Below are 27,609 nucleotides of genomic sequence, written 5' to 3'. Positions count from 1 at the left end.
ATCCTCTCCAAGAATGTAAACAAACACCATCCCGTTTCGCCTTAGGTACTTCCGTTCGATCTCATTCACCTCTTTCTCTCGTCCTTCAGTTTTTACTTATCCTAGAAAACACCTTTGCTAAGAACAGAAGTAGTGAAAGTCAAACAAAAAACATAAGTATTGAAGAAACTTAAAGAAAATGTGCATTGCGTTTTCCCGCGCCTTTGGCATAAAGATGTAAGATAATTACTTTTTTGCATTCTCCGTTTTTACTTTTTCTATTCTAACTCTGTTCTTACTGATGTTAGAAAATACTACAATCATCATATTGTTTTAATTATATTATTATAAAGGTAGAAATTTAATTATAATCACTTGCCTTTATAGATAACATATAACTTAGGTGAGCTAATCCTCTGCCGCCTGGGACGAAGCGCGCCAGGAAAACGTTGGCGAGTAGTGCCTTACCAGATCTTGTATCGAGGAGATGGACGATAGTTTTGGTCACCCCTCACTTATGTCTTTTGACACCATAAGGATATACGGCTTAATTTCGTGTTAGTTGGATTTGTGCTTCATTCTACCTGTCCAAGGATGCAAGGTTAGTGACATTGTCATGTGTTACTTCAATATTAAGCTTTATGAATTAATTGCGTGCTTCTATACATTTGTATTGTACGTTAAAATGTGAGCACGTGTGTGTGTTTAGTGTGAGCGTGTGTGGGTGTTAGTGTGAGTGTTGTGTGGGTAGTAGTGTGAGCGTGTGGGTGTTAGTGTGAGCGTGTGTGGGGTTAGGGGTGTGTGTGTGTGTTAGTGAGTGTGCGTGTGTGTGTGTGTGAGTGTGTGTGGGTGGTGTGAGCGTGTGTGTGTGTGTGTTGTGTTCAAGTGTGTGTTTGTGAGCATGTGCGTTTTAGTATGACCAGCGTGTTAGTGTGAGCATGTGCTTGTGTTAGTGTAAGTATGTGCGTGTTAGTGTGAGCATGTGCGTGTGTTAGTAGAGCATGTGTTTGCGTTCATACAAAACTATATCAGAGAAAAGACAAGACTAATCCGGCATTAGGAACCTTGAGTATAGAGACAGGAAAAAGATCTTAATTTGCACTCCTCGAGAGACGTAGAGCGAGGGCAAGACTGACCTGTTGATATATAGCGGTGGGATAGCCCAGAATAGTGAGGGATGGTTTATAGTGATGGGTGGAGGAGGATGATTGGTTGTGAGTGAAACCGAGATGGGTGGAGTGGGGTGTAGTAGCGAATCTAGGAAAATGTCACAAGAAAAAAAGTTAGAAAAAGAAACGAAAAAAACTAACCAAACCCATGTACAATGCCATCATATATATAATGTGATGTCAATGTGTACAAGTCATTTGACCTTTTTCCCAGGACTTTATTTCCGTTCACCTTAGTAGCAGCCCAAAAGAACACATCTGTTGCCCGTACATCTGTGTAAACTAGACAACAGCTGTGGTACACGTGTTCTTGGTGTGGTTTGACTGACTGACTGACTGACGATCACTTGTTTACACACACAACACGCAGGTAGGACTCCATTGAGGGGGTAGATTTTTTTTTAGATTGCCCCGGCTAGTTTATTGTGAGGAAGGTTCAAGGTTAGGTGAGGTGAGAGAGATAAAGGAGAAGAGAATATGAGGGAAAGCAAGAGAAGATAATGGAGAGAGACAACAAGTCCACCTCACGATAATATCTTCCACTCCTCCTTCCCTGCCCTCCTCACCCTCCCCCTCCTTCCCCCCCGTGTGTGTGTGTGTTTGGGTCGCATGAGTCACCAGAACTACAGTTCATAGGCAGATAATAACTAACCCATGACACAACCCTAACACATCCACAGCAAGGCGGTCTTCACTCCTCCTGAATTTCTTCAATTTCCGAACTATAACTTCCTTCCCCATCTTCTTTCACCCCCTTTCTCTAACAACAAAATAAGTCACCACATTTCACCTACTCTGGACAGCTACTCCTATGGTTTACTGTGCATCCCATTAGGCTTGTTGTGGTTAGGTTAGGTTTTCTTCTCACGCCCTGTAATGAATGTAGAAATGAAAAGACGAAGATAAAAGTCATAGAAAAGACGTAGCAATTAAGTAACAAGAAATACACAATTTAGTCAGGTTTACATTTGTTGAACATGTCAATTTTTTTTTACTTCCGGATAGTTTTTTTTAATGACCCAAAAAATCATTCAAAACCTAACCTATCCCCAGCCCATCGTAAGCTACTCAAACCTAACTTAACAGTGTGGTGGAGTTTGTTGAGTGCGACGGAGGTAGCAGCTTTACAAGTCTCTAGAAACACACACACACACACACACACACACACACACACACACACACACACACACACACACACACACACACACACACACACACACACACACACACACACACACACACACGTGCATACTCTAGAACTGTTTTGTTTATCTAGATTCTATTTGTGCTCTTAATTCTCCCACAATAAAACAGGGTGGTAGTTGAAGTGTGTGTGTGTGTGACGGCCAGGCTTAGATCAATTATTAAATTGTAATTGAAGCTGATTGTAATTAAAATTTGTTGTTCACGTTAAAATCATTTACAATTACATCATGAAATTGGGTCGTTATGAAGGATTATTGAAATATTGACAGGTGAAATAGGTGCAAGTCAGGCAAGTCAGTCACACATCAGTCACACCCACGAGAGCGGCCAAGTACAAGGCAGAGCCAACTGACGCCAGTCGCCCAGTCGTGTCGGTTGAGATTTGAGATATTAGAATCTAAGTGTTTGTCTTACCGCATATTTTTAGTATTTACCTTAACTGTTAAACCTATTCAGTAGTAGTGTAGCAATTTAGTATTTTATTATGGTTAACATAAGACAATTCCTTTCATCTTAGACGTTCACTGTGGGTTTGATCTCTCTTCTAAATTACATTGGTTAGTTTATAATTTGGTCATATGTTCAGGCCTGTTTTGTAGTGTGGTAAGGGTTGGTATTCTATGCAGTCTTGTGTTTTGTTACTGTTGGTGGGGGAGGGTGTTGAGGTGTCGAGTTCCATGACGAGTGAATTTCTCAGTGTGTGTGTGAGTGGTGAATGAGAAGTGCTTGACTGTCCCTGTTTTCTGTTGAGTGACAGTGTGTGTGTGTGTGTGTGAGTGAAGGAGCTAGGAATGTGTGTGTGTGTTTGGGTTTTAATATAACTTTCTGTATGATTATCTGTTTTATTTGTATATATCTACGTGTGTGTGTGTGTTTGATCATCTAATTAATTTATCGGTGTGTATAAATGTTTATGAATTTGTATGGGTATGTGTGTATGTATATAATACTTATATGCACACACACACACACACACACACACACACACACACACACACACGCTATAAAACAAAAAACAGTGGACCAAGTAAGTTTGAAAAGGTCACCACATGAGCTGAAATGCTAATCTAACCTAACCACCAGAACTTAATAACTACATCTACATTACTCAAGGAAGGAGAGGAAAGAATAGTGAAGATATAGGCAATTAAATATCAAAGCAATCTACAAAGAGGTTGGGACATTAGTATCAAATGAGTGTAGGAACAAAACCCCCCTTTGACAAAACCCCAAGTAAAGTCCTATTAATATATTGATTTGTGTTACTTTATTATCTGCTATTAGTTAATGGATAGTAAAATACAAGAATTAGTTATGTAATTTGATTTTGTCTTTATAATAGAAATGTGATTTAACTGGGACCCTCCTCCTCCCCAAAAGATTGAAAATTCCAACTTCTTGATATTAGCTTTGTGTTCTGTACTTCCGTCACTATCGTCCACACCATCAACACCATCATCAACACCATCATCATCACCATCTGTAGTTGACATGCTCTCTTGCATACACACACACACTTGACCAAATATAAATATTGATGTGTGCCTTCGTAATGTATTGTCTGTCTCTCCGAATAAAAACAAGTCCTTATCAGAGTCACGGACAGTTGGTAGCCCTGGTGAGGTGTATATCATCTTACCAGAGCCACGGACAGTTGGTAGCCCTGGTGAGGTGTATATCATCTTACCAGACCACGAGTTGGTAGCCCTGGAGGTGTATAACATCTTATCAGAGTCACGGACAGTTGGTAGCCATGTTGAGGTGTATATCATCTTACCAGAGCCACGGACAGTTGGTAGCCCTGGTGAGGTGAATCATCTTACCAGAGCCACGGACAGTTGGTAGCCCTGGTGAGGTGTATATCATCTTACCAGAGTCACGGACAGTTGGTAGCCATGTTGAGGTGTATATCATCTTACCAGAGCCACGGACAGTTGGTAGCCCTGGTGAGGTGTATATCATGCTACCAGAGCCACGAACAGTTGGTAGCCCTGATGCATGGTGGACTGTAGGGTTACGTGACATGTGTCTAGCACTCAGGATGGATGGATGGAAACTCTAGGACCTAGAGTCTAGGTGGTGGTTTTCTTATATAAAATATATTATATGAAAGACAGTCTGGTGCTGGAGATGCCGTGTGGCGAGGAGCTTGCTTGGAAGACACGTTCAGTGAGTAGCGTGCTGAAGGAGGTAGATGTGCAGGAGCTTCGTTAGAGATGTTGCTGGCCTCCAGGTTGAATGAGAGCTGGGCAGCGAGGAGCTTGCTTGGAGGAGGTGTTGCGTGTTTAGGAACTTAGAGAAGAATGAATCTCTATGGAGAGACAGCTTATATACACAGCAGCCAGAAGTTAACCCGTGGGAACTCGCCGTGTTTCTTGACTCCGTTGCTAGCGAAGACTTAGCAGGTGGCGATCCCCCGTGTTGCTAGGATACTGTAGCAGGTGGTGACCCCCCCCTGAACAGCTCGCTTGGTTGCTAGGATACTGTCACATTGGAATGCGGATACGCAGTTGTAGGGGAGAGGTCCACTACAGGACACCCTACCAGCTCATCTCAATGTCAGGTTAAAAAAAGGACTGACAGACAGAGACAAATATTCTTTACTTTAGAACATCATTATCAATAACAACACTAAAATAAAATCGTCAGGAAATAAAAAAAAAACCAAAATAAATATCACAAAATAACGATAACGAGTTGAATTACGAGATATCAGTAATTTTTTCCCACCTAATCGACCCGCCAAATTCGTCATTTAATTACAGGATATAAACAGATTCATAAAGAGATAATCGGTAACTCGACAGAAAAAAAGTAATGTTAATAAAATCTTTGAATATCATCTATCTCACTGATTTAAGATAAACTGTGGTGCTCTGGTTTAAATGAACTGTACGTAATATATCTTTGAACGATTGGAAGCCTGTATGTTGTGATGGGCAATGCCAAGTTATTTAGGAGTAGCTATTGTATGATCGCTTGTCGTGAGCAAATTAATTTACTCCAAACAATTTTATTATTTAATCAGTATTTTTTTGTCATATGCTTAGATTTCCTTAATTATATATTATTTATTATTTATTCTATCATCTCCGTTGTGCCTCCATATTGTAAACAAGGATTTGAGCGCCATTTGTTGTCAGTTTCTTAAGTAATAGATTAAAAAATAATATATATATATACTTTTGATTGTTACCTCTTGAGTGTGATGACGTAACCTTCTTGAGTATGATGACTTAATCTCTGGAAGACAATGATTCTGTACTCAAAAGAAACACAAGAACCCTGAGTCGACCTTATTCACCTTTGTCCTTCGCCGTCCTGGACCAGCGAGCGGAAAGGCGTCAGGGCTGGCCGACACAATCTTCCCCTATATGCTAAGACAGTACGTCGCTAAGTAGTAGGTTGCCGTTAAATGCCGTATCCTCTCTAGTCCACCGAAGGCATGGCATCCAGCTCACGTTAGTATTCTCAAAGGTTTCCGTGGTTAAGCTTTCTCGTAATTTGACTTAAAGTGGTTGGCACGAGCGATATTTCCGGGTAACGTTTATCAGGCAAGTTATCGGTATTTTCATTACGGCTTTGATGGAAAACATCGTTATCATGCGAGCCGAAGCCAAAGCTGTTGTTGATATCGTCAGCGGTTCAAACTCATGAAAATGGACGCCGTTGGAGCCAGTGTTTTACAGTATATTGTAAAAAAAAATTTCCTTAAGTAAAGAAATCATCTATTATCTTTATTAAAATATACATGATACAGTTTAATGATACATATAACTTATTTTTTCTTTGAAGATAAATATTGTAATCGGTCATAGGTGTGATTTTGGTTTGTGCAGGACAATAAGACCCTTGTCGTTGACGCGAGTATAATCCGTCTAAACCTGTTGAATACATCAGGACACACAGTTTGAATAATACGATCAATATACAGTACATAATTACACTTATTAAAGTTATTTAGAGTTCTCAGAGGATTTAACAGTTCACAATCACACTCAAGTTTTGGGTCTAGGGTTAGATCCACGAGAACTAATACAATGTCCTGCAAGAAGATGGCTGAATATAATCTAGATGCTCTGATTGGCCCAAATTTAACAGGTTGTGGTGATGTTTTTTTTTACTCCTGCTAACTGGATTATTCTCGTCACGGAACTGCTGCTGCTGCTGATAAGAAGGTCCCGGAAAACTCTCGTGATACCGCCTTAAAGATTAATCTGAATTATGTGACAATAAAATTAAATGGTATATTATTTTGATTTTGAGGAATGTTGATATATAAAGTTAAAGAGTTGAATATTATTAGTGTTATTATTAATACTATTATTGTTATTATTTTGTTATTGTATTATTATTATTATTATTGTTTTATTATTTTTTGAGCTATATTGATATGTAAGGTTAATAGAATTATTATTATCATCAGCATCATCACCTCTATTCACAATCATCATCTTACAATAATACTGTACCATGAAATATTAGAAACAGTTGATGCTCTTGTGTGTGTGTGTTGACCTTGTGTTAAAAAGAGTTCTTACGTCACATTATTATTGTTGTTACTATTATTACTGTTATATTATTACTCTATTATTATTTTTTTATTACTATTATTATTATTATTATTATTATGATTATTAGTTATTATTATTCAGGGTTGTCAATGGTATAGGTTCATATAAATTGTTTACGTTACAAACCCTCTTGAAGACTTGCCAACCCCGATCTCTATTATGAGAGTTTTAAAATATGTTTGGGCGCGCTTGTTTGTCAGTCGCGCGATTCACCCCCCACACCACACACGCCCACACACACACACACACACACGCCCACACACACACAAAAAAATGGAAAGTGGAGAGAGAGTTGGAAAATGTCAATACAGATAAAAGCATGCCCAAGGGGATATATAAATGGATAGGGAAAGACAACGGAAGAGAGAGGAGGATTGAGAGAAAGTAAGAGTTAGCAAGAAAGTAAAAGTGAGAGCGAGTGAAAGAGAGTGGGAGTGTTGTGTTAAATTTCTTGTGCAGATGATGAACCTGAACAATAAATGTTGCTGGATCGTAAATAGGTTTAAGAGGCAAGAAATAGTCTGTGAGACATAAATGTGCTTTTGAGTCATAAACATGGGTGTATTACCTATAAATGTAGTGCTATAGTGCTGTAAGTGACCTTGAGAGATAAAGGTGGTTTTGAGAAATCGCTAAGGCATTTTTACACATACATATATGGTTTTAAGTAATAAATAAGGTGAATATGGACGAATTACGTGGTTTTGACCTATATACTGTTTCTTAAGCATAAATATGGTGTCTCTGAGCAATAAAGACGACTTTTCTGAGCAATATTATACTTTCGGCGTTAATGTAGTGATGACCAATCCAATTTCCTTGAGTTACCGAACAAGACGAACACCAACTGAGGATAAGAACTCGTATCAGATGCATAACTTAAGACTGGCATTTCCTGACGTTGAATATACAGGCAGACATAGAGAGAGACTAATACAGAGACAGACAGATTTGGAATAGCTACATACAGGCAGACATAGACAGACATACAGACAGGGAGACAGACATATACAGACAAGTAGACAGAAATAGGAAGACAGATACGGACAGTTATATAGTCAAATACTGAAGGACATACAGACAGACGGACAGGAATTCAAGAAGGGGGTTAGAATGATGGAGGTACTTGAAAAGGGAGAGAGAGACGATGAGTGTGTTAAGTGTTACTTCAGGTTACTTAAAGAGTTACTTCAAGTGACTTAAAAGTTACTTCATCATACTTAAAGCTACGTAAGAGTTAATCTATGTTACTTAAAGAGGTACTTGAGGTTACTTAGACACTTCAGGTTACTTAAGAGATACTTCATGATACTTAAAGCTACGTAAGAGTTAATTCATGTTACTTAAAGAGTTACTCGAGGTTACTTAAAATTATTTCATGATACTTAAAGCTACTTAAGAGTTAATTCATGTTACTTAAAGAGTTACTTCAGGTTACCAGAGACACTCAGGTTACTTAAGAATACTTCATGATACCAAAGGAAGTTAATTCATGTTACTTAAAGAGTTACTCGAGGTTACTTAAGAGATATACTTCACGTTACTTAATAGTTTTCTGGAGTACGTAACATCTATTTATCTCGAAAGGATACAAACCCCAATGACAGGGTTACCAGTGTGGTTTACGGTTTGTTTTTGTTTGGTTTAAGGTTTATTTTTGTTTGGTTTAAGGTTTGGTTTTCATTATTTTATTTCATGTGAGTTATTATATAAAAAAAATAAATTATTTTATTTTTTTTATTAATTTATTTGTATATAACAATTTTTTCTTTTATTTGTGATTTTTTTTGGTAAATTATTACTTATTTTAACTTATATTTGTTTTATATTGTTACTCTTATCCTTATCCTAAATTATATGTAATAGGGAAGGGGTGGGTAGGATTAAATAGGGAGATAGGAGGAAGGAAGGAGGAAATGTCGTAAGATAGAATAGGCTAGATAAATTTAGTCCCCGAAATCAGCGAGATTATTCTGTAAGCACTGAATGACGTGTAACGAAAACAGTGAACGAGCTTTGTAAATGACCTTCCTGTAACGATAATCTTTATAAACTTTTAGCTGCCGTAAGTTTTATTCTCTGCGGCAATCTGAAATATTTTGCAATGTTGCCAGAAATTATTGCAAGTATAGCTCGTGAATGAAGTTATGGCAAGGCTATGATTGTCTATTAAAACAACAAAAACTAGTAATTGCTTGTGTTGGTTTGTTATTTAATGTCTTAGTCCTGGAAAATTGTGTGGTATGATAGTGGAAGGATTGATTACCGAGGAGGCAACTGTGTTTTGGTTCCCGCCCATATAGTGACGTCACCTGCGCAGTGTGTGGAGCGGTCTGTTGGTTTTTTCCGCATAATTGCAACAGCAGTGGTTATGAATTTATAATTACGATAGACAAATGAAAGATAGGAATAACAAAGACAAGGAAATAATAAATATAAATATTCGTTAGTCTAATAATAAATAAAAACAAGAAATTTAACTGCATATATTTTCAAAAGTTCATATGGGTAATATTCTTCATAACAGCGATGCCAGAACACACCCAGTTACTTAAATTAAAAATAAAATATCGTAAAATAACATAACAATAATGAGACTATCTTAACTAGATTTGTTCATTTAGTCTTAGCTTAAGTAAATCGTGGATTTTATTAAGTTACGAAAAAAATGTACGAATCCCCCCAAAAAATGAATCAAAATTTTTAATCGTTAAATTTTAATGTATTGACCCAAAATTTTCCTTAAAGGGAAAAATAAAGACATGAATTTGATCAAGTTTCTCCATAATTCATCCCTGTTAAGTTACAGTTCAAGTCCTCGGTACACGTTGACAAGTGAACCCAACGAAGAGTTTGGTCTTCATCTTTACTAAACATAATCAGATTCGTTTTCTGGGTATTATAAGTTATAAAAACAATACCTTTAAGGAGAATGTTGTAGGTTGTCTTTCATATAACAGTAGGTTTTACAGACCTAGAACCACCCCAGTTTATTTTACCTAAAGCTTAACCTTACCACATTAACAGTATTTTAAGGGACAGGGGTTGGGTTAAATAAGCTGAGGTGGATACTTTAAAGGTTATCTGTATGTAGGAATAGTTAATATGTAATGGATAACGGGTAAATGATGCAGGATATATTATGAAATGTGATTCGTACTCTTGTAATGCTCTTTCAAATTCGAAGGTAATGGGGACTCTTGATCGTCAATAGCAGATATGAAAACACAATCAGTGAAATAATAGTAAATAAAGATGATGCTAAAAGAGACATATAGACGTAATGTTCACTTGAGAATGACAGACGGTGACAGTAGAACCACCTTCAGACTATTTTGATGATGGTGACTGTTAAAATTGTTACCTGCTTATTGACCGTGGTTGAAAGGCACAATAATTACACAATAGAGTTAAGGTATATGAACTAGTGAAGCCAAAGATCTTAGCAAGATTTATAAAGGGGATCGATCAATATCACAATGAGCACTTCGGCTTCTGTTGTGTGATATTGTCTTAGACCAAACAGTAAAGATTGTAAATCAATGCTCTACCTCCCTTGGGTACAGTTATAATGTTGGTAACTGTGTGTGAGTGGCTACGTCGACTTGTCTTTCAGTTATTTGCCACCATATGTAGTTAGATAACCAGTTAGGTAGATGAGAGGTATTCGGGAAATTGTCACACGTTCACAGTGAGCATGTAGGGAACAATGTTACGGAGACAGTACACGTATATAAATAATGTACATCGACAATGAAAGGATATAAATGATATACAATGACTGCCGGTATATAATGTACAATCAAAGTCATGTCGCGGTTTTGTTCGAAGATTAAATATAACTCGTGAAACATTATGAGAGCCCCCTAGCGCACGTTTAGCTCATCGGCATACGTTTTCACCAAATTTCACGGCATGACTTTTTCAGTGTGTTCCCGCCACAGCAGGATGAACTTGAGAGTTTACAATGAACTTTGCGAATGAGAAACAGATGACGCCCTTACATGGACAGTGTAAGTATATAAAGAATGTACATAGATAGTGAGGTATATAAACAATGGTGATTAATAGATAAAAAATGAATTAAGGAACCCCGAAGCTTGAAGATTTGCCTTCACGAATATAATTCTTATTCCTTGTTAGTGAGGCTAAATACTCGAATATCGTCATTTAGTATTGAGGACAGCGATCTTTGTGGCCTCTCATAATGCACAGCGACCCCGCTGGTCAGTTTAGCTAAGTCTCCCCTATTGATCCGCGAGGTTTTCCTTGGACGCGTTCTCGACCACCCACTTCTAAGCATATATTTTTTAATGATTCCGGGATCGATATAACATTAGGGTAGAAGTCGTAAAGATCATTGATTGTTTTACGTCCCGGGATCCCGTAGTCCACCCAGGTACACATATGACTCCCAGAGCCATATGTGTACTAATGATCACAGCCAGATGTAGGGTGACGCCCACTTACACACATACTGTACACACACACCTGTGAAGAGTGTGCTAGGACGGGGGAGTATATGGTTTTATTATGCTGTGTGACTCAGACAAACATACGACTGGGGAACGCACATTATCGTCTCTACACCCCCCACCACACACCCCCCCACACACCCCACCACACACCCCCACCACACACCCCCCACCACACACCACCCCACCACCACACACACCCCCACCACACACACCCCCACCACCACACCCCACACCACACCCCCCACCACACACCACCTCACCCACCACACCACCACCACCACACCACCCCCACCACACCCCCACCACCACACACCACCACCACACACACCCCCCACCACCACACACACCCCCCACCACCACTCCCCACCACCACACCACACCCCCAACACCACACCCCCACACACACACCCCCCCCACACCACACCCCCACACACCACACACCCCACACACACACACACCACACACCACACACCCACACCCCCACACACCCCACACCACACACACCCCCCACACCACACACACCCCCACACCACACACACCCCCACACCACACACCCACCACACCCCCACCCAACACACCCCCACACACACACCCCACCACACACCCCCCCACCACATTCCCCCACCACACACCCCCCACCACCACACCCCCCACCACACCCTCCCCACCCCCCACCCCCCACCACACCCTCCCCACCACACCCCTCCCCACCACACCCCTCCCCACACCCTTCCCACCACACCCCCCCACCACCCACACCCCTCCCCCCACACCCTCCCCACCACACACCCCCCACCACACCCCCCACCACACTCCACCACACCCCCCCACCACACCCCCCCCACCCCCCACACCACCCCCCACCCCACCCCCCACACCCACCCCCCCCACACACCCACCCCCCACACCCCCCCCACACCCCACCACACACCACACACACACCCCACACCTCACCTGCGGTGTTCCCCAGGGACCAATGATGGACCACTGTGCTTCCTCATCCTGATCAACGACGCTCTATCGGAAACTCCTCACAGGTGGAAGTACGTGGATGACGGCACTGTGGGTTACAGTGACAACACCGCACCAGACTACTATCGCTCCAAGGCACCCTGGACAGGCTACAGGCATGGACCACGGAGAACAAGGTCACCATCAACCACACCAAAACCGTAGTCATGCACATCAATACTGCCACCACTCCAGTGCAAGCCCCAGCAGTCACAGTGTGCCCATCTCTCCAGCTGGTGCAGTCTGCCAAACTCCTGAGGTAACCATAGACAACAAACTTGACTGGAGGCCCAAGTAAATAACACAGTCAAGGCAGCTCATATCGTCTCTACAGTACATGCTACGACGACTTAGGTCACTGGGACACCCACGCCAGAGCTGAGGACCATCTACAATGTTTATTCTCCCCAAACTAACGTATGCGTCACCAGCCTGGTCGTCTTCTCAACTCCACCCAACAACGTCAGCTAGAGAAGGTACAGAAAAGGCCTGCAGAATCATGCTAGACGCAGAATACCCGGCTACACCAACGCTCTCCACCCTGGAAATGCCATCCCTCAGTGACTTCCACCACCAAGCACTGGAAAGGTTTGGAGTGGACTACGCACCACCTCGTCATCGCCACCTGCCACCCCCCACCCAACTCCGCGCAGTCCGCCACTACAACAAAATTCAGCCCATAAGAGCCCGCGCCGATAGATATAAGAACAGCACCATCCCATCTATTGTTAAAATAATAAACAACTCCTGATTTATGTACTGTACAGCCCTGTAAATGTATTCAATGCATATTATATCATTATGTCTAAATCAAATGTAAATCTGTATATTTTCAGCCACCGGCTGCAACTCTATTAATAAACCGTTTATCATTATTATTATTATTTATTATTACACACTGACACACACACCCACCCACCCACCCACACACACACCCACACACACACCCCACACACACCCCACACACACACACACACACACATACATACATACATATATACATACAGTACACACACACACACACATACAGTACACACACACACACACACACAGACACACACACACATACAGTACACACACAACACACACACACACACACACACACACACACACTTAGACACACCCACTCCCCCACACACACATCACCCTCACACACCCACCCTACACCCTTCACACACCCACCCTACACCCCACACACACACCCACCCCTACACCCTCACACACCCACCCTACACCCCCTCACACACCCCCCTACACCCCCACACACGCGGTCGATAAGTCTAACAAAACTATGTCCTCACTATCCTCTACGATGGCCTGACGGACATGAATTTATAAATACACGTGAGTCACCCTGCTCCTATTGTGAGGGGAGGAATTATCCCCCTCTCCGTCATAATGTGAGGAGGAGGAATTATCACTCCCCTCATGTAATGGGAGGAATTACCCTCCCCTGTCATTCATAATGTAATGGGAGGAATTCATCTCTCCTGTCATAACGTGAGGGGAGGAATTATCACCCCCTCTGTCATAATGTGAGGAGGAATTATCACCCCCCTCTGTCATAACGTGAGGGGAGGAATTATCACCCCCCTCTCATAATGTGAGGAGGAATTATCACCTCTGTCATAACGAGATTATCACCCCCTCTGTCATAACGTGAGGGAGGAATTCACCCCCTCTCATAATGTGAGGAGGAATTATCACCCCCCTGTCATAACGTGAGGAGGAATTATCACCCCTCTGTCATAACGTGAGGAGGAATTATCACCCCCCTCATTATATGGGGGGAGGAATTATCACACCCCCCCTTCAACGCCATTAGCCACCCCAACCCTTAACAACATGAAATTTATTCTCAAGTATTAACGCCAACAAGACGATTCGATCCCCACCCACCCCCCCAAAAACCCACAACAAAAGATTCATTCATTTCTTTGTGTTATTTACGGGTTTAACTTTTATTTGTCTCATCCGTGTAAATAAGTTATCGGAATCCATCTTCGTCGGGAGAAGTTGAACGTCTCATTATCTGCGTAGGAGCTTCCAGGTCTGTTGATTGACGGGGTTGAAAGACACGCCACACAGTCATACCAACACCCAACACCCCACATGAAAGATGCAGATGTTTTTTAGACACGTCAACCAATCATCGACATGTGGTGCTAGAGTCCCTGTATGTGCCACTGGCTGATTGGTCTACGCTTGAAAGTGGGTGGGGTTAGAGCACCTGACACCAGGAACGGCAGGTCGCTTCAGTAGTCAGTTTACCTTGACAAGCGGGTCAACATCGCTCACACACCACAAACACAAACACACACACACACAGGCACGAACAAATACAGACACTCAATAAAACACGCCTCGTTCCGTGATAACATTAATATTATTCCTCTATCGAGAGTAAAGGATTATTTTAACGAGGTAATCCAAGAACGTGAGTGGATCCCTGACATGTGAGTTGGATACCCGGTATTTACTGTCCCTGGCTACAGTTATAAAGTTACCTATGCACATGACAACAAACTATGCTGTACAAGTTAACTATGGTCTGTGTGTGTGTTGCGTATCACTTAATATTGATGTGTTTTTCATAGTAATGTGATACTTTCGTTAGTATCTGGTACTGTGTTAGTATCTGGTACTGTGTTAGTGTCTGGTACTGTGTTAGTGTTGGTATTTAGGTACTGTATTGATGTTGATGGCTGGTACTGTGTTGAGTGTCTGGTACTGTGTTGAGTGTCTGGTGCTGTGTTGAGTGTCTGGTGCTGTGTTGGTGTCTAGTGCTGTGTTGGTGTCTAGTGCTGTGTTGGTGTCTATTTTGTGTTGGTGTCTAGTGCTGTGTTGAGTGTCTAATGCTGTGTTGAGTGTCGTGCTGTGGTAGTGTTGATGACTGGTGCATGTTGGTGTCTGGTACTGTGTTGAGTGTCTGAGTGCTGTGTTGAGTGTCTGGTACTGTGTTGAATTAATCTGGAAGTGCTGTGTTGAGTGTCTGGTGCTGTGTTGGTGTTGAGTGTCTGGTGCTGTGTTGGTGTTGGTGTCTGGTACTGGCCAGTGTCTGGTACTGTGTTGTGTCTGGTACACCAGTGTTGGTGTCTGCAGTGCTGTGGTGGTGTCTGATGCTGTGTTGAGTGTCTGGTGCTGTGTTGAGGTGTCTGGTGCTGTGTTGGTGTCTGGTACTGTGTTGGTGTCTGGTGCTGTGTTGGTGTCTGGTGCCTGTGTTGGTGTCTGGTGCTGGCCCCAGGTGTCTAGTGCTGTGTTGGTGTCTGAACTGTGTTGAGTGTCTGTGCTGTGTTGAGTGTCTGGTGCTGTGTTGGTGTCTAGTGCTGTGTTGAGTGTCTGGTGCTGTGTTGGTGTCTGGTGCTGTGTTGGTGTCTGGTGCTGTGTTAGGGTGTCTGGTGCTTGTGTTGAGTAGTGCTGTGTTGGTGTCTAGTGCTGTGTTGGTGTCACCAGTGCACCATGTTGAGTGTCTGATGCTGTGTTGGTGTCTGAATGCAGTGTTGGTGTCTAGTGCTGTGTTAGTGTCCTAGTACCATGTGGTATCTGGTGCTGTGTTGTTGGTGTCTAGTGCTGTGTTTGATGTCTGAAGTGGTATGTTGGTGTCTGGTGCTGTGGTGTCTGGTGCTGTGTTGGTGTTGGTGGCTGGTGCTGTGTTGGTGTCTGGTGCTGTGTTGGTGTCCTGGTCTGTGTGCAGGTGTCGTCTAGTACTGTGTTGGTGTCTGGTGCTGTGTTGAGTGTCTGAGTGCTGTGTTGGTGACTGGTGTGTTGAGTGTCTGGTACTGTGTTGGTGTCTGGTGCTGTGTTGGTGTCTAGTGCTGTGTTGAGTGTCTGGTGCTGTGTTGGTGTCTGGTGCTGTGTTGAGTGTCTGGTGCTGTGTTGGTGTCCAGTGCTGTGTTGAGTGTCTAGTGCTGTGTTGGTGTCTGGTGCTGTGTTGGTGTCTAGTGCTGTGTTGGTGTCTGGTACTGTGTTAGTGTCTGGTGCTGTGTTGGTGTCTGGTACTGTATTGGTGTTGAGTGTCCTAGTGCTGTGTTAGTGTCTGGTACTGTGTTAGTGTCTAGTACTGTGTTAGTGTCTAGTGCTGTGGTGTTAGTGTCTGGTGCTGTGTTGAGTGTCTGGTGCTGTGTTGGTGTCTGGTACTGTGTTGGTTTAGTTGGTGTCTGGTGCTGTGTTGGTGTCTAGTGCTGTGTTGGTGTCTGGTGCTGTGTTAGTGTCTGGTACTGTGTTGGTGTGTGTCTGGTACTGTGTTGGTGTGTACTGTGTTGGTGTCTCTGTGTGTGTCTTGCTGTTGTGTCTGGTGCTGTGTGTTGTGAGTGTCTGGTACTGTGTTGGTGTCGGTCTGTATTAGTGTTAGTGTCTGAGTACTGTGTTGAGTGTCTGGTACTGTGTTGAGTGTCTGGTGCTGTGTTGGTGTCTAGTGCTGTGTTAGTGTCTGGTACTGGTGTTGGTGTCTAGTACTGTGTTGGTGTCTGGTACTGTGTTGGTGTCTGGTGCTGTGTTAGTGTCTGGTACTGTGTTGTGTTAGTGTCTGGTACTGTGTTGGTGTCTAGTGCTGTGTTGAGTGTCTGAGTGCTGTGTTGAGTGTCTAGTGCGTGTTGGTGTCGTACTGTGTTGGTGTCTGGTGCTGTGTTGGTGTCTGGTGCTGTGTTAGTGTGGTGCTGTGTTGGTGTCTAGTGCTGTGTTGGTGTCTAGTACTGTGTTGGTGTCTGGTACTGTGTTGAGTGTCTGGTGCTGTGTTGTGTCTAGTACTGTGTTGGTGTCTGGTGCTGTGTTGGTGTCAGGTGCTGTGTCTAGTGCTGTGTTGGTGTCTGGTACTGTGTTGGTGTCTGGTGCTGTGTTGGTGTCTGGTACTGTGTTGGTGTCTGGTACTGTGTTGGTGTCTTAGTGCTGTGTTGGTGTCTGGTGCTGTGTTAGTGTCTAGTGCTGTGTTGGTGTCTGGTGCTGTGTTGGTGTCTAGTGCTGTGTTAGTGTTAGTGTCTGGTGCTGTGTTGAGTGTCTGGTGCTGTGTTGGTGTCTGGTGCTGTGTTGGTGTCTGGTGCTGTGTTGGAGTGTCTAGTACTGTGTTAGTGTCTAGTGCTGTGTTAGTGTCTGGTGCTGTGTTGGTGTCTGGTGCTGTGTTGGTGTCTGGTGCTGTGTTGGTGTCTGGTACTGTGTTGGTGTCTGGTGCTGTGTTGGTGTCTGGTGCTGTGTTGGTGTCTGGTGCTGTGTTGAGTGTCTGAGTGCTGTGTTGAGTGTCTAGTGCTGTGTTGGTGTCTGGTGCTGTGTTGGTGTCTGGTGCTGTGTTGGTGTCTAGTATGCTGTGTTGGTGTCTAGTGCTGTGTTAGTGTCTAGTGCTGTGTTGAGTGTCTAGTGCTGTGTTGGTGTCTAGTGCTGTTGGTGTCTGGTACTGTGTTAGTGTCTGGTACTGTGTTGAGTGTCTGGTACTGTGTTGGTGTCTGGTACTGTGTTAGTGTCTAGTGCTGTGTTGGTGTCTGGTGCTGTGTTGAGTGTCTGGTGCTGTGTTGGTGTCTGGTGCTGTGTTAGTGTCTGGTGCTGTGTTGGTGTCTGGTGCTGTGTTGGTGTCTGGTGCTGTGTTGGTGTCTGGTGCTGTGTTGGTGTCTAGTGCTGTGTTGTGTGGTACTGTGTTGGTGTCTAGTGCTGTGTTGAGTGTCTAGTACTGTGTTGGTGTCTGGTGCTGTGTTGGTGTCTAGTGCTGTGTTGAGTGTCTGGTACTGTGTTGGTGTCTAGTACTGTGTTAGTGTCTGGTGCTGTGTTGAGTGTCTGGTGCTGTGTTAGTGTCTGGTACTGTGTTGGTGTCTAGTGCTGTGTTGAGTGTCTGGTGCTGTGTTGGTGTCTAGTGCTGTGTTGGTGTCTGGTGCTGTGTTGGTGTCTGTGCTGTGTTGGTGTCTGGTGCTGTGTTGGTGTCTGGTGCTGTGTTGGTGTCTGGTGCTGTGTTGGTGTCTGGTGCTGTGTTGGTGTCTGGTGCTGTGTTGGTGTCTGGTGCTGTGTTGGTGTGTGCTGTGTTGGTGTGGTGCTGTGTTGGTGTCTAGTGCTGTGTTGGTGTCTGGTGCTGTGTTGGTGTCTGAGTGCTGTGTTAGTGTCTAGTACTGTGTTGGTGTCTGGTACTGTGTTGAGTGTCTGGTGCTGTGTTGGTGTCTAGTGCTGTGTTGAGTGTCTGGTGCTGTGTTGAGTGTCTGAGTGCTGTGTTGGTGTCTGAGTACTGTGTTGAGTGTCTAGTACTGTGTTAGTGTCTGGTGCTGTGTTGGTGTCTAGTACTGTGTTGTGTCTGGTGCTGTTGGTGTCTAGTACTGTGTGTCAGTACTGTGTTAGTGTCTAGTGCTGTGTTAGTGTCTGGTACTGTGTTGGTGTCTGGTGCTGTGTTGGTGTCTGGTGCTGTGTTGAGTGTCTGAGTACTGTGTTGGTGTCTGGTACTGTGTTGAGTGTCTGGTACTGTGTTAGTGTCTGGTAATAAATATAATATAATAATATTAGGTTTATTGAAGAGCTTGGCAGCCAGAAGGCTGAAATATACAGTTACATATTTGGGGAATGGGTTACATTACAAATAATATACAAGTGACATAAGTGACACAAATAAGACATATAATAACTAGATGGGATCAGCTCAAACTACAGTTCATTTCAACATAGTGACAGCGTGGAGCAGTGTTTACTGGGAGTGAATACACTGGTTTATTACATGTTATTGATAATTGTGTTGAGTGTCTAGTACTGTGTTAGTGTCTAGTGCTGTGTTGAGTGTCTGGTACTGTGTTGAGTGTCTAGTACTGTGTTGGTGTCTGGTACTGTGTTAGTGTCTAGTGCTGTGTTGGTGTCTGGTACTGTGTTGGTGTCTGGTACTGTGTTGGTGTCTGGTGCTGTGTTGGTGTCTAGTACTGTGTTAGTGTCTGGTACTGTGTTAGTGTCTGGTACTGTGTTGGTGTCTAGTGACTGTGTTGAGTGTCTGGTGCTGTGTTAGTGTCTGGTACTGTGTTGGTGTCTGGTGCTGTGTTGAGTGTCTGGTGCTGTGTTGAGTGTTGGTGTCTGTTGCTGTGTTGGTGTCTGGTGCTGTGTTGGTGTCTGGTACTGTGTTGGTGTCTGGTGCTGTGTTGGTGTCTGGTACTGTGTTAGTGTCTGGTACTGTGTTGAGTGTCTGGTACTGTGTTGGTGTCTGGTGCTGTGTGAGTGTCTGGTACTGTGTTGAGTGTCTGGTACTGTGTTGAGTGTCTGGTGCTGTGTTAGTGTCTGGTACTGTGTTGAGTGTCTGGTACTGTGTTGGTGTCTGGGTGCTGTGTTAGTGTCTGGTACTGTGTTAGTGTCTGGTACTGTGTTAGTGTCTAGTACTGTGTTGAGTGTCTAGTACTGTGTTAGTGTCTGGTACTGTGTTGAGTGTCTAGTACTGTGTTGGTGTCTGGTACTGTGTTGAGTGTCTGGTACTGTGTTGGTGTCTGGGCTGTGTTAGTGTCTGGTACTGTGTTAGTGTCTGGTACTGTGTTAGTGTCTGGTACTGTGTGTGTTAGTGTCTGGTACTGTGTTAGTGTCTAGTACTGTGTTAGTGTCTGGTACTGTGTTAGTGTCTAGTACTGTGTTAGTGTCTGGTACTGGGTTGTGTCTGGTACTGTGTTAGTGTCTGGTACTGTGTTAGTGTCTAGTACTGTGTTAGTGTCTAGTACTGTGTTAGTGTCTGGTACTGTATTAGTGTTAGTGACATACTGTGTTAATGTTAGTGACTGGTACTGTGTTAGTGTTAGTGACTGGTTGTAAAGGCCTGGGACTTTGGGATAGAAATCCCTTACCAGACTAATCAGGATCTTAATAAAGGAAAGTCAAGGACCATGGTTTTCTGATGAATTGCAAGCAACCGTTTGAGATTGACATCTCTTTACTATAAAAAATATAACACAAAACTCTGACACCACTCAACAAACATCAAATAATTACGGGAGTCAAACAATGCAGTCAATAGTTAATGGAGTTAATCAATTAAGGGAAGCAAACAATTAATGGGAGTCAGCAATTAATAGAATCAAACAATTAATGGGAGTCAACAACTGAAAGAATCAAACAATGAACAGATATTTCCTATGGCAGTGGCCCTGGGGGAAGGTTCTGGAACAGGGTGATGCACACTCAGGGTAGGGAAGCGCCCATTCAACTCCACCCTAGAGCGACGGGGCACGGACGGAATGAGATGAACTGACGGTCGTGTTATGGTAGTGGTAGATGACCAGAGAATTGACAGTCGATAGGTGAAGGTCTGGGGACACAGCCCACGAGTCCAGGACCTATGATGAGATCACAGCCAGAATTTGACGAACAGCGGGGTAGCTAGATAGCGACTATGGCGGCTGGGTTGAATCTGCCGGTGACCCAGATAGTCGCTGCCGTTCTCACATCTGTCCAACCGCCCCAAGTGTCGTCCGCACCAGCAAACGAGCGAGTTAGCAGCGGTAACCAGCAGGAAGATCGTTTCCGCCCTTACACTGGTACTGTGTTAGTGTTAGTGTCTGGTTCTGTATTAGTGTTAGTGACTGGTACTGTATTAGTGTTGGTGACGTACTGTGTTAATGTCAGTGACTGGTACTGTGTTAGTGTTTGGTACTGTGTTAGTGTCTGGTACTGTTTTAGTGTCTGGTACTGTGTTAGTGTTAGTGACGTACTGTGTTAATGTCAGTGACTGGTACTGTGTTAGTGTCTGGTACTGTGTTAGTGACTGGTACTGTGTTAGTGTTAGTGACGTACTGTGTTAATGTCAGTGACTGGTACTGTGTTAGTGTTTGGTACTGTGTTAGTGTCTGGTACTGTGTTAGTGTCTTGGTTTCAAAATATAGAGAATTTAAAGTATTATTATTTTTCCTACTTTTGAAATTATTTCCAATGTGCAAAGGTGTTCAGCTGACAATTCAAACCTGAAAAATATGAAGTATGTATGTGTGTGTGTGTGTCAATGACATGTGTTCTAAATCTTCTTTCCTTCCAGGGACTATCCCGACTGGCAGGCTCCTGATGCATCAAACTGTACCGTTCCCTGACAGCTTGAGTCTTGAAGGAAACCAAAGCTCCCAGAACTCCAACTTCCAGCTTTTCCGGAACAATCAGCAGGGGTTCCAGGACCAGCAGCAGGGCTCCTGGTCATTCCAGAATCAACAACAGAGCCCCGGGTGGTTCCAGAAATGGCATCAGGGCCCCCAGAGGTTCCAGAACCAGCAGCAGGGCCCCCAGCTGTTGCAAGAACAGCAAAAACCGTGGTTCTTCCGACAACCATTCCAACCAAATTCACAACAGAACCAACAAAACCATTTTCCAAACCAGTATTACAACACAGATTCTGTCTCCTTCAACAACTCCTGGCTGAATTGTCGATCATTTAGCAATGGCTGCTCATTGCCTTCAAGTCTGTTCTGGAATCCGACTGCCTTACAGCAGCAACAACAGAACTCAACCTCATCCCAGAACTACCAAAAAGGAAGATATCAACAACAGAAGCCACAGACAAACAACCAAAACCAAACTGGAAACAAGAGACAACAGAACTTACATTCAAACAACCTTCCTGAAGTAAAAAAACTCCAGCACCAGAACCATGGCAACACAGGCTATGAGAGAAACCGTCAACACACACCCAATGAAAGCTATATCAGCAAATCTACACTTCCACCCTCTCCTCCTTGTAAGCAGACAGAGTCACTACCTGCTGCGAAGTACATAGTAGATGTCTCAGAAGAGCATGAAACAAGAACACGAGGCAAGAACAATAAATCAGAGGGTCTGAAAGAGTTCACGTCGCCAGACAATAGTGAAGTGTTGGATGAAAAGACTTTGGAAAATTCACTTAAACATTATAGTGAGGTTTTGGAAGAGGTTAATAAAACACCAAACAGTTCGTCAAACTATAAACGTGAATCTTGTCAAGAGATGAATGAGGTGTTCAATGAAGAGTTAAATGATTCAGTTGGCAGTAAAACTAAGATCTTGATACCTAGAGTTTCACGTATAAACACGAGAGATTCTTTTATGGATTCACCCAAGGTGTCTAAAGATTCACTTAATAAATTCAGTAATGTTATAAATGGTTTTAATAAGGTGCTAAAAGGATCATTTAAGAATGGTGTATTAAGTTATTCATGTGATAATAACATTAAGAGTATTGACTTTGTTACAAAATCAAATGAAGTGCTAATGTATTCACTTGAAGAAGAGACATTAAAAGATTCACGTTTAGAGAACAATGAGAATTTACAAGATTCACTCAACAAAAAAAGTGTTATTCTAAAAGATTCAGATGATAAATTAAGCAACTCACTTAAAAGGAAATGTGAAGTATCAAAAGATTTACTCACAGGATCAAATAAAATGATAAAAAAATCATTTAACAGTGGTGGTGAAGCCTTAAAAGAACTAACTATGAATAACCGAGACTCATATAAGTATCTTACTAATACCAGCCACAACACAGAAAGATGTTCATCTGAAAACAAAATTGATGATTCGGAAGATTTATCCAGAAAGATGGATACACTGTCAGGGCAATATGACAGAGGAGTATCTAAAGATGTATCTAAACACAAAATTGAGTATTTAAAAGATTCACCAACAAGGAAAAGTAAGATACATTCCACTGAGAAAGATATTTGTAAAGATTCATGTCAAACTAAAAACAGGACATTGAGAGATACGGTGAAGAGTAAATTTGACAAACATAGATATAGAGATTCAGAGAAACATAAACATTCAGTGCACAAAGATTCATCAAGACCCAAGAGTAAATTTGCTAAAGATTTGACTAAATTGAGTGGTGAGAGGTTGAAGCACTTGCCTAACACCAAACACAGCAGTGATTCTAAGGTTAAAAAGACGTGTGATAATGACCGACCTTATAGTCCATCATTTGAATGGGGGAAACTAGTACAAGATTCTCACCGAAACTCTGAACGTCATAAAGTACACAAGTCTTCACCTAGAATTAAAAGTGAGAGTAACACAGTTGGTGACTCATTGAAGAGAACAAAACTTGATCGAGTACATCGACAAGACTCAACACCACTGAAGTCTTCAAGATCTGAAAAATATGAAGAAGTAAATCAAGGTCCACCAAAGAAGTTCAAAGATCACACCTTGAGGAATTCCACATCACCAAGGAAGTGCACCTCTTCTCCAGCTGTATCTGAGACCTTCATTTGTTACATCTGCAAGGAGAAGGTGAAGGAATACCGTGCCACATCACACCTTTACTTTGGCTCCTTACAGTGTTGTGACTGTGACCACAAAATTCTCTCCTGTAAGAACTTTCGGAGGCTGAGGAGGTCTATGTATACCAACAAAGATACGACATCGTGTTCGCACAAGTTTCTGAGTTGGTTCAACGATCCATTGTCCTTCTTAAAGAACAGGATAAAGAAGGAACTCATACTAAAGACATCAAGGAGCTCAAAGGTAATGGGAACAGATATTGTCAAAGGAGTTTCTCTGTATGTTAAGTGTCTCGGCACCCTTGAATGTAGTACACCTTGGAAGTCGGCCATCAGACGAATGAGGAAATTCATAGCATCTGAGGAGACCCTGGACAGAGACCTGATTAAGGCTAATAAGGGGTGTGTTTTGAGTTTATGTAGTCAGTCACAAGTGGAGACAAAACCAGAGAGAGATAACAGATGTTCCGAAGGCAAATACAGTTCTAAATCTAAAGGTGAAGGAAGTAAAAATGACCTGCATAAAAATGATCTACAAGTTGAACTTACCCAAAGACAACCGAGTTTACTAGAAAGTTTGTTGCCTTCTGAACCTCAGACCACCAGAGATGAGAGAATACCCCAAGAAGTTGAGGAAGAAGCCATCATACCTATGACAGAGTGGGAAGTCGATGTTATTCCTTTGGTTGTACCTGAACACTTCTTTGTTGATGAGGCCAATAATGTACCTGTGGTGATGGATGAGGCTAGCGCTGTCGAAAATGTTGAGGATCCAGGAGGAGCCTCTGGATCCTTAGCATTTTTGAAGATTTCTCCAAAAAAAGTGACATCAGCAGAATTCGTTTCTGCAAAAGGGGACGAAATGGAGGAAGTTATAACTAGAGAGGTAGAACCTGTGACAGTAAAGGGTGAAGTACAGCCCATCCCTGGTCAAGAACTCCTGTCTGAGGGAGTAAGTAGTGATGAGGTTGCTGCTGGTGTTGCAAATATCTTGTCTGAAGTGGAAGGTAAAGAGGAATTCGAATGTAAGGAGACAAAAGAGGATGGGCTCGTAACTGATGAAATGGAGGAGATGAGTTTTATAACTGAGGAAGTAAGGGAGCTGGATCCTGAGATGATATCTGAAGAAGCAGCAGAATATATGGAGCACGTGGGAGAAGATGTGAGTGAAGTGGACATCGTCCCTGAAGTGGAGGACGGTGAGGATGAACCTGAAGATGAAGATGTGGACGACTTTATGGATAAAATCGAATTGGATATTACCCAAGCTGGGCTGGAAGACGTGAGTACAGAAATTAAAACTGATGGCGAACCCAAGAAGAAGTCACAGGACAGTGGTGAGGTAAATAAGTCCTGCAAGATGGAGGAGGAAAACGAAGACAATGAGTCACAGGTTGTCAAGAGATATAACCTCCGCAGCCGCCGACACAGACACACACCGTCAATGTCCTTTCTTGAGAAGCTGGACGAGTATGAGAAGAAACAGCTGTGGAAACACATCCTCCCAGCAGCCAAGGCTTTTCATGAGAACTCGATGAGAGACAAGAAGGAGTCCCTTCATCTGACCTTCAACTCAGAAGAGGCAAACGATGAGTTCATGGTGGACATCCTACTGTCGCAGACCTATGGATTGGAACAGCTGGATGAGGTCACAGAGTATATCTCTGTCGGGGACAGCAAGTCCGAGAGCATTGTGTCTCGGGTTAAGGACGCCATTGAAAATTCCCCTCTGTTCTTGAATACACCTGGCTTCATCCCCCCTACACACCTCACAAGGGCAACCTCGAGGGCACTTCTCAGATCCTATGCTAGAAGACGCATCCCAGAAAGAAACAAAAGACTACAAGAGAAAGAAGAAAGTGTCAAGACGACTCCCCCAAACACCCACCACCCCGAGCCTTTGTTGTGTGAGGATGACTTACCTCGGAGTAGACTATCTAAGGTACACATTGTTGCACCTCCTCCTGATGGCTACTATTACGTGGTCACCTACCCTCGGCAGCCATGTCCTAAAGAGTGTCCTATGTGTTATTATAGGATATTCCCGTCCATGTTCTCCCTGAATCTACTCACGAACTTGGCGACGGCCCGCTGCTTTGGGTGTCCACTGACAATCTACGTGGTACATGAGCCAGTCGACACCTCCCTGCCTAAGATAATCTTCAGCAGCAACAAAAAAAACAAAAAAGAATACAGTGTTGGTGATAGAGGAGCTTCAGAAGAAATATATAACAAACCCAAGCCAGCCAGGTACAAGAAACCCACCACTGACAAGACCAAAAGAAGGAGATTATCAATTGAACAGTTTATAAAGACATGAACATTGAATCAGTAGAAAGATCAACAAAGCACACGAACAGACATTACCGTCTTGTTTCTTGCCATGGGACACAGTTGTGAGAGTTTTGCCAGATGAACACTAGCCCATGCCGTCCTTGAAGTTAATCACTTGTACTATGGCATGAGATGTGCTCTTTCCTCTCACTGGTGCTTGTTAAGTGCAGTATACTGTTGTGATATAGCGTAAACAAACGGCATTACTCCGTTTCAAAACAGGTTCAAATGAGATTCTCAGAGGTTTTTGTTTTTGTATTAATTTCTGTCCCTTTTCTACATGTTTATAGTTATTAAGGAGCTCGACCAAAGTTATTTTATTTCTGTCCCTTTTCTACATGTTTATAGTTATTAAGGAGCTCGACCAAAGTTATTTTATTTCTGTCCCTTTTCTACAAGTTTATAGTTATTAAGGAGCTCGACCAAAGGAATTTTATTTCTGTCCTTTTTCTATGAGTTTACAGTCATAAAAAACTGAACCAAAGATAGTTTATGTTGCCCTTTTTGTGCACAAGATGTGATGTTTTTTTTTTTATTAAAATTTTAATTTGAATTTACATTACAGTGTGTTGTTTTTCTTAACCAGATACACTTTTGAGGGATCATCATACACAAGTTTCCTCTAAAATAGAAAGTTTATTTCCTGCTGATCTAACCTTAGGATTTGAATATTTTTAAATAAACTTTGTAGTAGCTATTCATTGTTTTAATCTATGAATTCAAGATGATTGAAAAATAATTATAGAATTATTTTATTTTGTAATTGTAAAATATAATTTACCTACAGTATAAGTACTGTATAAATATTTCTATACATAATTAAAATAAACCAGATAAAGCATGACGCCAAAATTCAAGGAGTTCAGTACGTGGGGTATGCTATAACGAACGGATCCTACTACGAATATTCCTATAACGAACGGTTTTACCTATAAAATTGAGAATGCTATAACGAACGAAACTCCTACAACGAACATTATTTAATTTTTTTTTTCTAATTGTTTTTTTATTACAAATATTAATGATATTCTTTATTTCAGGGGTTTAGATGCATATTCATGCACTTTTTTACAATTTTATATTATATTTTTCAGTGTTAAGTGGTTGTATTTGGGGGCCTGGAACGGATTAATCCTATAACGAACAAGGTTCTAGAACCAATTAGATTCGTTATAGCATACCCCACTGTACTTGTACTTCCAAGAAACTTGAACTTTAATACATTAATTTGTCATATAAACATTAACACAGGTGAGTACTGATAGAAATGTTATTAAACAGGTGACGAGTACAGTACGAGCAATATTTGGTTGGCCAGAAAAGTACAGAGTCAATAATAATAATATTAACATGGCTGAGCTCTCTTGTAGGCACCTGATATATACAGCTCCTCCCCGACTTACGACAGGGTTAGGGACCCAAATCCAGGTCGTAAGTCGAAAAGGCTTAAATAATACATAGAAAATCTAAAATGGGTGTCTCTTTTTCTTTTCAGCGAATTTTGACGGTGTACTGACGTTGGGACTCGAAAATACGTAATTTGACAAAATATTGGTACGACTGAGGCAGGTCGTAAGTCGGGGAGGAGCTGTACTGTACATTTAGTATCATCTGGAATAGTACAGTACACACAACATGGTGTTAGTAAGAACATATAAGAATCATACCATGGTTATAACATTACTTTTAATTT

At 42.3% G+C, this 27,609-nt stretch overlaps 1 protein-coding gene across 3 annotated transcripts; it reads left to right on the top strand.

Annotated features, from left to right (window-relative positions):
- Positions 1 to 447: 447 nt before the first annotated feature.
- On the top strand, positions 448 to 26,480 carry LOC121856146. Of its 3 annotated transcripts, XM_042351458.1 has the most exons (3): positions 448 to 580; positions 10,857 to 10,941; positions 21,374 to 26,480. In XM_042351458.1, the coding sequence occupies exons 2-3, from the start codon at positions 10,896 to 10,898 to the stop codon at positions 25,900 to 25,902; spliced, it is 4,575 nt and encodes a 1,524-aa protein (XP_042207392.1). In that variant the 5' UTR covers positions 448 to 580; positions 10,857 to 10,895; the 3' UTR covers positions 25,903 to 26,480. The 3 variants fall into 3 exon arrangements, with proteins under 3 accessions (XP_042207392.1, XP_042207393.1, XP_042207394.1); XM_042351459.1 differs by lacking the exon at positions 10,857 to 10,941 and having other exon boundaries at positions 454 to 580; XM_042351460.1 differs by lacking the exons at positions 448 to 580; positions 10,857 to 10,941 and adding an exon at positions 14,622 to 14,873.
- The last annotated feature ends 1,129 nt before the right edge of the window (positions 26,481 to 27,609 follow it).

Source organism: Homarus americanus, unplaced genomic scaffold, assembly GCF_018991925.1.
Source record: "Homarus americanus isolate GMGI-L3 unplaced genomic scaffold, GMGI_Hamer_2.0 scaffold59441, whole genome shotgun sequence".
NCBI classification, from domain to species: domain Eukaryota; kingdom Metazoa; phylum Arthropoda; class Malacostraca; order Decapoda; family Nephropidae; genus Homarus; species Homarus americanus.
The sequence above is the reverse complement of the archived record's forward strand: the minus strand, read 5'-3'. Positions and strand labels throughout refer to the sequence as shown.

Bases quoted from the DNA above. Each gene is read 5' to 3' on its own strand.
- LOC121856146 (XM_042351458.1), top strand. From the start codon at position 10,896: ATGAACTTTGCGAATGAGAAACAGATGACGCCCTTACATGGACAGT. The intron at 10,942-21,373 runs GTAAGTATATAA...CTTTCCTTCCAG, and splicing joins GACGCCCTTACATGGACAGT to GGACTATCCCGACTGGCAGG.